We start from the raw sequence: 15484 nt of genomic DNA, 5'->3' as shown, positions 1-15484 counted from the left end.
AAGCCAAAAAGAATCCAGGGCAAAGAAGAGAGGACATTCCCCTGTAAATAATTCTTGTGTGAGGATATTGCTTGCGTCAGTAAGCTGTGGTCAGCCATTGTCTCTCAAAAGGCTCTTTTTGAAATGCCACTGGTGCTGAAAAGCCACATGTGGCAACCTGACGGTCCAGACAATGGAGTCTCTATGAGCGCACGCAAGAGGGCCGGCCCCCCGATGGAGAAAAAGAAAGATGGACTCACGCTGGAAGGGCCGGTGGCTGGCAGGCCCAGGGTGATGTTGGGAAGGGAGGGCGATGTGTACAGAGACAGCTGGCTAACAGGACCCTCTCTGCCGGCGAGTCTGTGTGCCAAAGATGGCTGGAACGACACACACACACACACACACAAACATATGCACAGATAAATAAACCCCACCGATAAAAACAAACAGCTCTGTCTGGTCGCTCTCCGGACCCCTGCGGGACGCGTCTACAGAAGGAGACTGTCGACGTCTGAAAAACATGCATGGAAACAGCCAGGAAAATTGCAGGACACTTCCCAAAGCAACATGACAAGTGTGACCACCAATAAAACTGAGCTAAAACTAAAAAGTAAAGAGATTTACAGTTCCATTTAAGAATACACCAATAAGCCAAAAGAGAGATGCCATGTGTTGCAGATATGCAAGAGGCTTTAGGCACAATGAAGAAAAGTGTGGAAAAAAAGCAACACAAAAAAACTTAAAAGGGGCTTTTATAAAACGATGGCAAAGATACCATGACACATTCATTTGTATAATAATGCTAATATAATTTAATAATAATCTTTAATCTTTAATAATCTATCATTTTTTTTTTATCAATTTACGAACACCCTGGCAAACCCCAGTTTGGGAAAGTTTCCCATGATAAAAACTTTACTGCAAACGTCTACATGCTATCGTGATCTGAACCAGTTGTGGTCATAGCTTCATCACCCAAAGAGTCACACTACAGCTGGTGAAGTATACCGTGGTCTGTACCTCCATTGGACTGTTGGAGATGGATCCAGCGATGCCGTTCTCATTGGTAATGTTGTTTGAACTGTTGTTGGGTGAACTTGGACCGGAACCAGGAGCACTGCTACATGCCGATTCTGAGGGAAAATGGGTGTGGAAAAAAAACGCGCTTAATTTGGTGTCAGTCAAATCTGCACGGATGTTGGAATCATGGCCTAGCAGTCAGGTCATTGATCTGTGGTGAGCATGCAGGAGACACAACTTACCCACTCTTCTGCCAATCATTTTTTGACATGTCTCTACTTTCACTATGAATAAAACATGAAGTATGTTCAAGATGGATGCTCTCACCTGCCATGTCCAGAGAGCGTTTCTTTGCAGTGGTGACCTGCCCATCCTTCCGCCGAAGCAACGGGCTACTCCTGCGCTCCGTAACTTTCTGCTTCAGCCTGGATCGTAGCTTCAGGTTAGGCTCAGATGCTAATTGGAAACAGAAAGAGGACAGTCATTAAAATAAAGCAAGAACAGGATAGATATTAAATCCTGCAACAGTGCTTTCAAGTAGCAGGATGTGTGGCATTACAACTAAATAGAGAACACACACTTAGGCTTTGTTCCAAAACTGCCTTTTTGTCAACTACATACCTTTCCTTAGAGTGAGCCCTAAAGCCATCTCATCACCTACCTATTATGACTAGAAATGTTTCTCAGTGGAGAATTGGGATGTTTTGGTCTGATTTTAATTCATTCATTTTATGTATGAATGAATGTATGTATTTAAATGTGTAATTATTTAATTATATATATTTTTTCTAATTCATTATAATTCATAAAGCATTCTATACTGAAAAGTGTGGATGAAAAATAGATAAAACATTGTTTATTTTACATAGTATTTGTGTACAAGATACTTTATGCTTAAGCTCACTATTTGTATATACAATTTACTGTATGACATTGGTATGTATGTATGTATGTACAGGTATGTATGCATTTCTGGATGGATGGATGGAAAACTTAAAAATCTTGATTCTCCACTGAGAAAGATTTCTGCTCATAAGCAGTGAAAAGATGGCTTCAGGACTGATTCTGCGAAATACAACTGTTAAAAAAAAGCAAGTAGTTTGAAACTAGCTTGACCTGAACCAAGCAACTAATTAATCCTTATAAAAGAGGCCATCTCTGGTCACTCATTATGTTTGTGAATTCAGATTCCAGTTGAAAAACAATGGTGCAATCCAGCATTTGAACAACTTCCAGCCTGGCACAGCAACTTGCCCAAAAGTTTAATCAAGTCTGTCTAAGTGTAAACACTGTAAATGAATACTCTTGGTTCCGAGTGCTTTCAGTCAAACAGTTTGCAAACACATGCTCTTGGGAGTGCGACGTAGCGTGTCAGAACAGGCCTGCCACTGAGGCCACGCACAGCCCTGGCCAGCAATTAATAAAATGAAAGCTCACCGGGAGGGTCATGCCTATCTGAAGCTGTCATCCAGGCACGGACGTTTCTCCCATTAGCCACGGCTGACATTTTCACCTGCTCACATACTCCAACAAAGACCTCTCAATCCCTCTTTTGCCCCAATTGTGCTCTGGCGCTTGATCCTTGCTTCGTTTGTGACCCATTGTCAAAATATGCATGGCCCAGAAATGAGAGCACGCAAAGTTCATTAGGACCAATGCACTCAATAGTAATTTAGAACATAACCTCATCTGCAGACACTAACAAAAGCCATGAATAAACCTGTCAAAGTGTTCAAATCATACACACAGATCTGCCCTGGGTGTTAAGGGGCACGCTTTTCCAGCCATTGAAAAGATTTTTTTGTAATATTGCAAAAAAAGAAAACGCTTTTTTTCATACACCATTTAATACCCCACGTATTAAAGCATAAATCTAACAATTACTTTAAACATTTCTGCTTAAAACAGGAATGGGTAAGATATAAATGGGCTAAGAAATTAAAACTTATATATAATTAATATATATTATATCTGGGTAAAACTTATATTAAATGTTGTACAAGATATATATAGGGAGGCAATACCTAAAAAAAAAAAATCGGATGAGAAAATAATCCATATTACAAAAATAAAACAACGCAAATATTACTATAAATCACTCGTTTTCTAAAGTAACAGTGTCCAACAGCGACACCAGCGGGGAAAGTTACAGCGGGACACTGCGACTCTTTTGCCTCCCCTGAGCCCATTGACTTTTAACAGACCCCCTAAAGTGTGAGCTGGGTTTGGAGGGGGGTAATTGAGAATGAATGGGGGGAAGTCACGTGAGAGGAGGCAATGCCTCCATCGTGCTATGATTGGATATGATTGGTTTTGATTGGATGTGATTGGTTTGTGCGATAAATCCTGCCCTCGTTTCGGTGCGCGTTCGCAAATAGGTCTGAATGAAAAACATTATGGTGTTAATGGGAAGACTATTAAAAAGTAAGTAAACAATTCACCCACATATCACTGCTTTGTTACGTAAAACCAAACTCGAAATGGCCTGAAAACATTATGATTGTGGGTTTTTTAAGTGAGCAATCAGTTTGCTGAAATTAAAGTTAGGCGTAGTGTTTGTGACCAGTGTTTATCGAGCTTGATGACTGATGATCTGAAAAATAAGTTGTATTGACAGGAGTGGACTGAAAAATAAGTTGACCATAAAAAGAACAGCTGAACATTAGTTCACAAATAAAACATATTGTTTAAATTGTTACTTCCTTTAAAAATGCTTAAAAACAAACTTTTTAATAAATAGAACATGAATTGTTAAATACTGTAATGAATTGTTAAATTCTGTAACCAAAATGTAAAAATTTGGTTTGACAAAAAATTCTGATTGGTGGGGGGGGGGGGGGGGGGGGTTTGGAGGCTTGGGGGTATGAAATGCTGCATTGACTGCTACTGGGTTCGAAAACTCATGCAAGTAATGTTGAACTATTAATGATGCTCATAAAAGTTAACCGTGCAATTTTTCTGCATTGCTTCACAGAACAGAAATAAACATCAGAATGAATGATCATCTTATAAATACCAAAAATAATGTGATTAACACAGAGAGCACTAACATATTCCAGCAATAGAGTAAAGCAAATGATACTGAAAATGGTGCAATTGCAAGCACATATTCTGCATGTTTTGGTGTTAAATGTTGGCTAAAACAACATTCGTTACCTCCTACGGTTTCTAATGAGTCATAACACGTTGTTATACAGATGGGTTCAAATGAATGTTCAATGTAAAAACCTATGCCACTGCCACTAATAGGCAGATGTTGGGGAAGCAAAGGTTCCATCACTTCTTCTCTCAAGAGCACTCTGTTCTGAAAAGCCAATCTTGTGGTTATACTTATCAAACTAGGTAGATATGAGGATGGCACTTCTGGTAAGTGGTAGGAAACATTCCCAGACATCTATGTTAAAGAAAGCTAGGCATACTGCCATTAATGCCCTGCATTAGCAAGGGTGGAGAAACAGGAGCAGTAATAAAGACAGGAGTAAATTTAACATGAGCCCTGTTCGGCTTTCCATGTGTCAATCTTATGCCATCTGGCATATAATAAAAAGTAGAAACAAAACTTTTACAATTACAAAACTTTTCACCGCAACTGAGCAACACCTCAAAGCTAGATTCAATTTTGTTTTGTCACACATTTAAACTGAGATTCAAAACAGCCATTGATCTACGAACCGAGTAAATGATGAAACAAACACTGTGCAAACTACATCTCAGGCTGTAGAGCTTCAGTTTGACCACTTGATGAACTGTAATAGTTTTAGCATTAAATATAGGCCATAGTAGGCAGCTGTAAAGGGAATGGATGAGCTCTCTCACTGACAGCAAAGAGGACTCGAGGCCCTTGACTCTCACCTGCCTCTTCTAAAAACTGTTGAGATGGCAGAACCGCATGCGAGTGTGTCTGTTCCAGAACTCTGACACGTCCACTGCAGTGGCCCGTGATATTTGCTGATGTTACACACTCGCACACGTCTGCTTCAGACTCAACTCTTGAAGGATGACGGTGACCCTACCGGGCAGTTTGATAATGCTATAAGATTGAAAACTATTTTCACAAAGTCAAGATCAACATCAAGGTTGTAACATGGTTGTAAAGTCACCATGAAATCAAAATTGACAAGTCTTTTTTTTTTTTTTTTTTTTTTTTTTTTTCTCTCAAATTTCAGTATTTAAAATAAATGGATTATCCATAAACATAATTTTTGAACCCATCATGTACCCTCATGATCTTTAATCAAATTAACTTCCCCTTCCTTTTGCAGCGATATCTCTTCTCTTCTCTGATGACGTGTTTACTGGTGTGAGGGCGGGACAACCTGTCACTCACATGACCAATAGCAAACCACAACCATCCAATCAATTCCCAATGGACAAAATCAAGCCCTGCCCGACAGTTTTTTCTTGTTCGAGAAGCTGCTTTACTAAGATATACATCACAATAGGGAATTAAAAACTATTGCAACTTCCGTTTCAACTTTAACCAAAGTACAGAAAAAGCACTAGGGATGCAGATATTAAAATCAATAAGCCAATATTTCTTTTCATTTTATGCCCGAAAAAACAGGTGACCAAAATAAAATAAAAATTCTAAAATATTTTGTAAATTTAAAATTTAGACCTAAAAATCAATTTCACATGTTACAAGCTAATTTAAGCATCAAACAATTATAAATCTTTGAAATTTGCTAAACATTACATTTAACAGTGTCGATAAATTACGTTAGATGGCAACAAATGTAACAGAGTAAATGCAAAAATCGTCAAAACTACCTTGCATAAATAAATAAATATCCAATATTGGCCAATATCAAATGATAATAATGCATTAAAAAAATATACATCAGTCAATAAATAAATAAATAAATATATATATATATATATATATATATTTGCACCCCACCCCTTCCTCTTGGCATATCAGCTTCTGCAGAGCACCGAGAAGAACCTCAGATCACAAGCTGATGCATTCAATCTCAGAACATGAAATACAAGAGACAATTTTGAAGGTACATTTTCATGACGATGATGATTGCTGAAGAGATCTGGAGGAGTTATCAGTCTGATAAGAGCATGCAGGCAGTGTGTTAGCTAGGACAAGTTGTCAACAGAGCCGACAGGAAATGACATGCAGAAATCATCACCCTACAGCTATTAAAAAAGCACTTAGATCCAGATAAGGGAAATGAGCTCTTAGGAGACAAACAGAAGTCGTGTGGAGTGGACATCATGTTCAGGGCAGGGCATGGATACTCATTAGCGGTAGACAAGGCCGTTTTAAGTCTAAGCATTTTAAGTAGTCTAAGAACTCTTAAAGCCACACCGTGGACTTTGTGCCCTAAAGAGTTGACGCATACGAGTTATTTTAAATGATTCCTCAGCCCAATATACAGCGTTTGACACTATTAATGCTCCGAGCGGGGCTGCCCTCTTGAAATACCGCCTATGTAAGTTTGGAGGAGACGGACCATCGTTGAACAGGTCATGTGACCTGGAGAACATATCGCTTTACGGCCGTCACGTGACCATAGGCTCTGATATACTGTCTTCTAGACTTTCGCGACAGTGCTGCGGCGCTTGTGGCCTCTAGGGGCGCTAGACGTGAAAGTTCCAGGTCTAGTGCCCCTAGCGCCCGCAAAAGTTCCGCGGTGTGGCTTTAAACAAGATTATTATTTTCTAGCAGGAGACCCCCATATAGAGTGGATTCAGACTAATTTCAACGCCTACGATTGGCCATTGCGTTCACGCGCTCAACAAACATATATGTGAACAGAGACTCTGTGTCACTTCATGTTCAACACCACACGAAGAAGATGAAGGTTTGTTTTTCCGCAGTGACAGCGGAGGCCACTAAGGGGCCGTTTAACGACAACGTTTTCAACTAACAAGGGACAACTTTTCATGCGTTTTGGCCGTTCATTTACACAACAAGAGTGTTTTGGGAGCCTGAAAACGCTAACATTTCCAAATGGGTTTCAAAGTGCACATTTTTGAAAAGTAAATGCTGTTATTGTCTTTTGTAAACTACAAAAAAGCGAATTTGTGAAAACGGTGATGTCATGCGCATGCGTATTACATGTTCAGTCTACAGGCGCATAGTTTTTCTTCACAAAGTGACATCGCCAACTACTGGCCTGCCATGTTTTTAATTGTTTTGGCAAATCCATGTGAACGGGGATTGTTTTGACAACATAATCGTCTGTACATGAAAAATGGAAAGGCAAAGCTTTACAGAAAGGTAAACTTAATCTAAAACAACTATGAACAATACAATATATTTAAAAAATAAAATTCCGATTGTAATGCGAACAAACCGTAAAAAAAGAACTGAACTAAACTCAATCGAAGCTCTGTATCTTCCTGAACTCAAATCTTCTTCCAGGTTCACATCGACTTAAACTGGATGATCGCCTTTGTGTAATCTAACACATCAAGGGAGACTAATGCAGAGGCAACTCTTTAGATTTTGCATCTTTGCCTCTGACTGATGACTTCTCGTGGCAGTTTTAATTTTGTTCTGGAGGCAGAACTCTGTTGCCATACTGGAGCACACACGCCACCAACTGGACAGGGGTGGGAATTACAGTTACATGTTAGAATACATCACCCTCAGTGTAATCTGTCAAAATGATGGACGGCCTTCAGATTTTTCCATCACTGCTTAAAAAACAACAACAAAAAAACAGTCAATGACGGAAAATATTCGGTTGACGCGACATCTGCTTCTGTCCTTTACTGCTGTTCACCAGCCTGAATCCCAGCTGTTATTAGCAGGTATTAGGTCACAAATTGCAACCTCCAGGCTGATTAGAGTAATTGTGTTTAAAGCTCAAGCTCAATTCCTTCCAGATTTCTCCATCCTCGGCTTTCTAATTCTGTACATTCCCTATTGAAAATTGACGTGTCAACATAAATGTGAAGAGCACTTCAATGTAACCTGCAGGCGATTCATACGGAGTACAAATGAGAAGTGCAACGGCAATGCTTTGTGCAACGTCTCAAACTCATTTTCTGTAAAAGTGTCCTATTTCTGATGAAATTAGAACAAGTACAACTTGCGTTTCACAAAGTGAGGCATAACAGACTCTACTCATCTACTCACTGCCCCAAGGCGGTTAAGAGCAAATCATATTTTGAGCCAGGAACAAACACTTTGTACATGACATGTAAAAGAATGAGTCACACAGCAAAAGAGTCACAGTTGCTGCAAGCCTGCTCTGCGCAAAAAGTCAGCTCTGTGACCTTCCTGCCTGCTCGAACACGTTCAGAAGAGAGAACGCATGAATGAAACAAAAGAGCTCTCGCTGAGTCACATACTTACAGGATACATTCACACCTAGCGAGGAAAGGAAGAACGTGTCAACACCACTGCTGAAGAATGTTACTTTAAAAAGTAACATGCTCCAAATTTGCATTACTTTTTATTGCATGTTCATGTCATGTTATTTTTCATCTACTTTTTACTTTTTTTAATCCCCATCTCACATTCACAAGAAACAACGTAAAGCATCACAAATCCGAAAGTAAAATTTCTGACAAAAAGTTGCAATTTTTTTAATTCTTTGGTATAATCATCAGAAACAAGACAAGGCCATTGCTTATGAACAAGTTTATGACGAAGACACAGTGTTATTTTTGGCTGCTTCATACTAAAAAATGGGAAATTAACATTATTTACTTGAAAGTGTAAAATTTGTGTACTTAACAACTATTACATGTACAAGTAATGTTACTTATTTGAAAAAGGACCTGATATTGTGTCAATTTAATAAGTGAATTCGTGGAAAAATCTGAATACATAATTACTTGTTTGAAAAAGTAACTGATACTGTGAAAATTATGTGAAAAATCTGATTACATAACGTTACTGTACTTCTTTTAAAGAAAATAAACTGATATTGTGTAAATTTAATGAGCAATGAATCACTTTCTGTGTGAAAAAATCTGATCGTGAACAAAAATCATATTATATAAAATGTTACTTTGGAAAAAAAGTCATTTGTGTAAATTTAATAAGCAACAAAAGATTAAGTGAAAAAAATATTTGTAAAAAGTAATTGATAGTGTTAAATTTTAAAGAACAATGTATTACTTGGTGCGTGAAAAATCTGATTAAATGAAATGTTATTTGAAAAAGTAGCTGATATTGTGTACATTTCATCTGCAAGGATTACTTTCTGCATGAAAACATCTGATTGTGTGTAAAAAAAAAAAAGATTAGGCATATTGAAAAAAAATCTAAATACATGATACATTACTATTTGAAAATTTGACTTATACAGTGTACATTTAATGAGCAACGTACTTCTTGTGGGGAGAAAATCTGATTGTCAAAAAAATCTGATTACATATGTATTTAAAAAACTGACGTTAGATTAGATGTTAGATTGGGGAAAAAAATCTGATTATGTAACATGCATTTCTTGTTTGAACAAAATAACTATAAAAGCAACACTCGTTAGTTAAAAAAGCTCTTTGATCACACAACCTCTAACGTATTACCCCCCAAAACACTGGTCACCACTATTAGAAAATCATGACACACATACAGACGAGGAACCATCTTTGCACCATTCATGGCACTGGACATCTTGCAGACTTCACTGTCCTAAAACAACATCACACTTCCTGCAGCTGCCAACAGCCAAGGTTCCAGATGTCGGACGGTTAGGTGAGACGTGAGAAAACAGACTCTGGCCTGTCCTGAGAGGGGCGGTATGGAGGGAAAGAGAGCGTCAAACAGTTCTGGTTAAGGCCTGGGCCACCCTCCTTCTCCGTATCCCCACTGCAGGAATGCACTCTGCCAGCCAGAGCAAACTGAGGTTTATCTACAGCGGGAGGACTGGAATCGACTCGCAAACGAGCCTTACCGCAAACTCAATCATCAGAACTAAACAAAGAACATTTCACAGTTTGACGTTCAGACCATCAGATCCTCTTTCCCGAAGTTCCACCGCCTGTATCATCCTGCTGCTTTCCCAGGTTAACAGCTCGCATGGGAAATATAACCATGAAAGAACGTCAAAGAGGTTGTGCCACTCACGGATAATGAAAACAATGATCTGTGGGAACACTGGATCATATCAAACCAAACAGCGGGTTGTAACAGTGAAATCAGGGGCCAATATTGACACTCGCCGAGAGCCAAATGTGACCGGTAACTTGTCAACATCTAAATTATGCAGTGGTGTGCCGTCAGAGCCAGCAGGGCCTTCTCTGCTGGCCCTGTCAAAATAGAATTTTTTTTTTCTAAAATTAAATTAATGTGTGTCTGAACATGTCTAAATTCAATTACTGTCTATCAGTACGTTACAATTATATTTCCAGAAAGAATATGGTTATTTTTTGTGAGTCTGAGCTGGATTTTACATGTCATCTAAACGCCGTGGACCAGCACTAGTAGTATAGCTAGCCTTCCGTTGAAGCTGCCGTTTTCCAATTGATCATAACTTTGACTGACGTGTTTTATCAGCCAATCAAATTGTGATGCGTATGACAGAACGCCCCAGAGGCCCAGCGATGTGTCGATGGCTAGCCCGCGCTGATGTCATCGACATGGGTGGGCAGATACAATACATGTTTGTGTACAATAACAATTTTCAGGAAAAATAACATTACGATGTCCAGAAATAAATTTCATTAGTACATTGGGTCATTTTGGGTACATTTGTCATTCTAGATCTACCAATTTTGTTAATACCGAGAATTTCCACGTGAGTAAATCCATTGATAACTATGCAACTTTAGTGTTCGACGATGGTCCAGTGGTAGAACTTTAGCCAAGTGTGTCAGAAGTTCTGGGTTCGAGTCCACACTTGTATAGTTTTTTATTTTTATTTTACCGAATATGTTCATCAGTGGTTGTATATCAAGCAAGGCGTTTGTGTGCATTTTGTTTTGTAAGATTTCAACGAATAGAAAGTCTCCGCAACGGCGCTAGATTGAAGCGCGCATCTGAGTGAAAACTGTGCGCGAGCCACAAGAGAACACTGTATCCGCGCCACTGATAACAGCGGCAACGAGCACTCAGCTTGAACAACACATTTCAGCGCTAGAATGCATCTTATTCAACAAACGAAAATTAATGTCCTGCTAGTTAACCGGAGATGTTTTATTTATTTGTATTACTAACTTACATCCGTGCGCGAGATGTTTCAGCTCAGCTTTTATAATGTACAGTGGTGTGCGTGTGCGCTGAGGTTGAAGATCAGCTGTCTCGTCGTTGATGTTACGCAGTGCATACAGTGCATGATTGTATTTTTATTTTTTTTTGGGGGGGGGGGGGGGGGGGGTAGATCGTTACTGAAGGCCCTGACTGAAACCCCACGGTACGCTACTGAAATTATGAGAATGATTATAAGAGGCTCAGATTATTTGCTTAAGTGACAAATGAAAAAAAAAAGTCAGCTGAATGAATAAATGTAAATGCAATTAAAATTAAACACTGAAATAGTTTATTAAAGAAAACACGCATCTTCTAACATCTATTCCTTGCGTTGTTTATTTGTCTAGGACGGCTTTTTTCCCCCTCCTGACCAACACATATGGTGAAATATTCATCACATCAAGCCAACAAATAAATAAAATAATCAGCTGTCTATGAAAGGTCCAGTTTCATGGCACCAAGGCAATAAAAAACGTTTTTTTTTTTTAAATATATATATAATATATTAATATATATATTGCTAAGGCGTTATTTATCATTTTTGTTTAGTTGAAGCAATACAATAATAAACTTAATAAAAGCTATATATGCATTTTTTTCAAACTTAAATTAATATTAATAAAATATTATTTTATTTTATATAAAATTGGAACCTGCACATTGTCTCAGTTCACCTGTAATTTGGCAGGTGGGGCAAAAAGTTCATTTCGGACTCTGAGTGCAGTGAACGTCAACTGTCATCTTAATGCCGGCCCAGAGGTCATAAAGGTTTCTGCACAGTTGGACACTTTGCTTTAAGTAGCAGGAGATGCATTCACCTTCCATCCGCAGTTACGACTGTAATGCACCCGTAACACCCCCCCCCCCCCCAGGCCTGCACTGTAATTACGCAGGTCTCACCGGGGCTCTGTGTGTGCTAAAGGCCCAGGGCAGGTTGTACTGCGGGTCCCTGACAGGCCCATTTCCAGTGTGATTAATGAGCACAGCGGCCTTGCGCTACCTAAACCAGCCCAAAGTGAGTCTGCATAGGAATTGCCCTTGAGTGCTCTCCTGCAGCAGAGAGGGAGGGGGTACAAGTTCTTTAACACACACCGTCTGGAGCCCTGATAGTGAAGACAGCGATGCTGAAGCAGGGGGGCACAGGACCAATGCCAGCCCACAGACACTGGAGCCCTTCTTAATACACAGCAGATGCCACAGAGAATGTCTATACCTAACCCTCCGCCTTTTCTCAGAAGCAGAAAACTTTCCAGAATGTTCTGCAAGGTGTGAAGGACAAGAGTCTTCAGTGTTATCCAGGAAATCTGGACAATGTTACCTGGACCGAGCTGTTCGTGAAGGTGGATCTCACAAAAATTGTAAAGAACACGTCCTGGTCATGTTTCAAAAGTAAAATAAAATCAAATGGTACCATTTATTTATTTATTTTTAAATGTATTTAATCATATTTTTTCAAGACAATTCAGCACATTTCTCTTCCGAATTCTCATTAATGTGACATTCATTTTTTTTAAATTGTAATTAAATACTTAATTTGGTAAATGTTGAAGTTCAATTAAAAAGTATACATTACTGAAGTATTTGTTGTACTAAATTTGCTAATTCTATTTTAATTCTATTCTAATTTAATTGTCATAGAAATAAAATGCGTCAATAAATTGGGAATACGGTTACAAGCAAAAGATCCTAATGGTCTTAAAATAGGTATAATTTATGCAAAACACATTTTTAACATTTATTTTTACTTTATTGCTTTGAATTTGGGATCGAAACACAGATTTTTCACCCTTTTTAAGTTTTTAACTACAACTGTTAACATTTTTGTTAATTGAAATAAAGCTGAAATAAAATAAAATAAATATTAGATGAAAAACCTAAACTTATTTCAGTTGGTTGCCAAGCAACATTTCTAATTTTAAGTTGAAATACTATAATTATAAACTGTAAATAATAATAATAATAAAAAAAAAACTAAATCTAAAAAATTAAACCTACAGTAATAGTAATATTTAAAAAGAACAAAAACTAATACAATTTTTAAAAAGCACATTAAAAAAAGGCAAATTAAAACTAATTTTAAAACTAAATTAAAGTTAATTCAAAATATGAATAAAACTATAATAGTATATAAATAATTTGAAAATAACACTGTTCAGAAAGGTTTGACTATATTAACTGTTTGCAAATTAAATTCAAGTTTTGCAGCCATTGAAGTTGAACTTTACAATCTTGTACAGTTGTGTGTGGGTGTGAGAAAAAGGCTTCTGCATCTTCAGAAAAAAAAAAAAAGGGTTTCCACAAGTGTCAATGGAAGCAAAAGTCACAGAGGTTGTTCCACGTGTTTTGGAACCAGTTCTAAACAAGTAAACCTGAACTGGCCTAAGCAACCCTAGCGAAAGTCTGAAGGGCCAGGGCACATTAGGAAGAAGGGGGTTAGTTTTATAGTACCTGTCTTGCGGAGCGGGAAGTCATCTTTGGGGTCGTACATTCCCAGCAACTGGTGGTTGTAAGTGGAAATCCCTGTCTGAGGTGGTGAGCTCTGGTCCAGGGAGCTGTGCTGGGTTTTCCTGTGGAACAAATCACAAACACTCATGAGAGCAAGCATAGGTAGTCAAATATGTGCATTTCAAGACATTTCCACACACAGCTGCTCTCCATTCCCAGCACTAGGACGGTTTCTGCCAAGTAACGGGAATGCAAACTCAGATCACCCATAATGCCTCAGTGAAGCCTAAGAGAGGGGGGCGGGGCATTATTCTGTTCACAAATTAACATGCTCACACATTCACAATTCAAAACATCAGTGGCAAACTATCAAAGCTCTGCAAAAATGAAAGAGATAGCTCCTCCTTTACAGGAAAAACAACTGCACTGGGTCGTCTAAGGTCAGCTGGCATCGCCACAGACCCAAGAACTGAATCTGTCTATCGTCAGCTCATCTCAAACAGACCAGGAGCGCCAATGATCTGGTTTAATAGTCCACAGAGGCTACAGAAATACCTCACTTCTGATCAATCCTAGAGCAAATGTTGTAATCAGTATTGTGGATGTCTGAAATGAAGAAGCTATTGGCTTAAACATACAGCAACATTAAAAACTTTGGGGGTCAGTAAGATTTGTATTTACTTATTTATGAAAGAAAGAAATCAATATGTTTATTCAGCAAGGATGCATGAAATTGATAAGACATTTATAATGTTACAAAAGATTCAAGTTTGAAATAAATTATGTTCTTTTAAACTTTCTATTCATCAAATAATCCTGAAAAAATGCATCATGGTTTCTACAAAAATATAAAACAGCAAAAACTGTTTTCAACATTGATAATAATTAGAAATCTTTCTTGAGCAGCAAATCAGCATATAAAATGGATTTCTGAACGATCATGTGACACCGAAGACTGGAGGAATGATGCTGAAAATTCAGCTTTGCATCACAGGAATAAATTACCTATTAAAATAGAAAGTTATTTTAAATGGTTGTATTATTTAATTTTTTTACTGTTTTTACAGTAACAAATGAACCACCTTGGTCTTTTTTTTTTTTTTTACAGACTCCAAACTTTTGAACACAAGTACAGAAGTATGTGAAATGAATGCAAAAGCCTGGAACATTTCTTTCAAAAGGAACATTCTCTTCCCATTTTCCAAGCCTCACAGATGAGGAGCGTGAAAGGTGGGCTTGATGGAGTGAGTTTTTCACTTTCATATTCAGACACACACACACACACACACACACACACACACACACACACACACACACACACACACACACACACACACACACACACACACACACACACACACACACACACACACACACACACACACACACACACACACACACACACACACACACACACACACACACACACACACACACACACACACACACACACACAGACACTCTGATACACTGCCTCCTCTTCCCCGTTATCTTCCACACATGAGATTGGGCCCAATCAAAACTTATTCAAATTTTTCACGAATGCATAGATGACAGCCAGATCTACATCTTTTGTGTGTTGAAGAGGGAAAACAAAACTGTCAATCAATCAAAACAGAAACTTATATAACATGCTTTTATTTTGGAATACTGCTGCAAGCAAAAACTACAGGGATATTCAGTCTGAAGTTTGGCATCAACTTCATGTAGAATGTGGATCTTTAGCTGTTTTGATCTGCCATTAAGATCCGCTGCAGATGATCTGATCACAAGTGTGTCAATGTAAAATACAGGTGTGAACATGCCCAAACCACTTCAGTATTCAATCACTCAGAGGTACTCATATTCAGACTACCGTACTCAGTATTCAGAGTACTA

At 38.3% G+C, this 15484-nt stretch overlaps 1 protein-coding gene across 3 annotated transcripts in view; it reads right to left on the bottom strand.

The window, feature by feature from the left end:
- Positions 1-15484, bottom strand: part of hdac4 (histone deacetylase 4) — a 195460-nt gene that overhangs the window by 62762 nt on the left and 117214 nt on the right. For 2 of the 3 annotated variants that reach the window (XM_081369248.1, XM_081369250.1), the window contains 4 exons: positions 13610-13728; positions 1327-1455; positions 988-1112; positions 240-356 (listed from right to left, as the gene is read on the bottom strand). In XM_081369248.1, the coding sequence (XP_081225374.1) occupies positions 240-356; positions 988-1112; positions 1327-1455; positions 13610-13728 (490 nt within the window). The remainder of the gene's footprint in view (positions 1-239; positions 357-987; positions 1113-1326; positions 1456-13609; positions 13729-15484) is intronic. The other variant, XM_081369249.1, reaches the window with a different exon arrangement.

This window comes from Scardinius erythrophthalmus (genome assembly GCF_964197995.2).
Source record: "Scardinius erythrophthalmus genome assembly, chromosome: 6".
Classification (NCBI taxonomy): domain Eukaryota; kingdom Metazoa; phylum Chordata; class Actinopteri; order Cypriniformes; family Leuciscidae; genus Scardinius; species Scardinius erythrophthalmus.
This window is presented reverse-complemented; position numbering and strand designations above follow the sequence as displayed.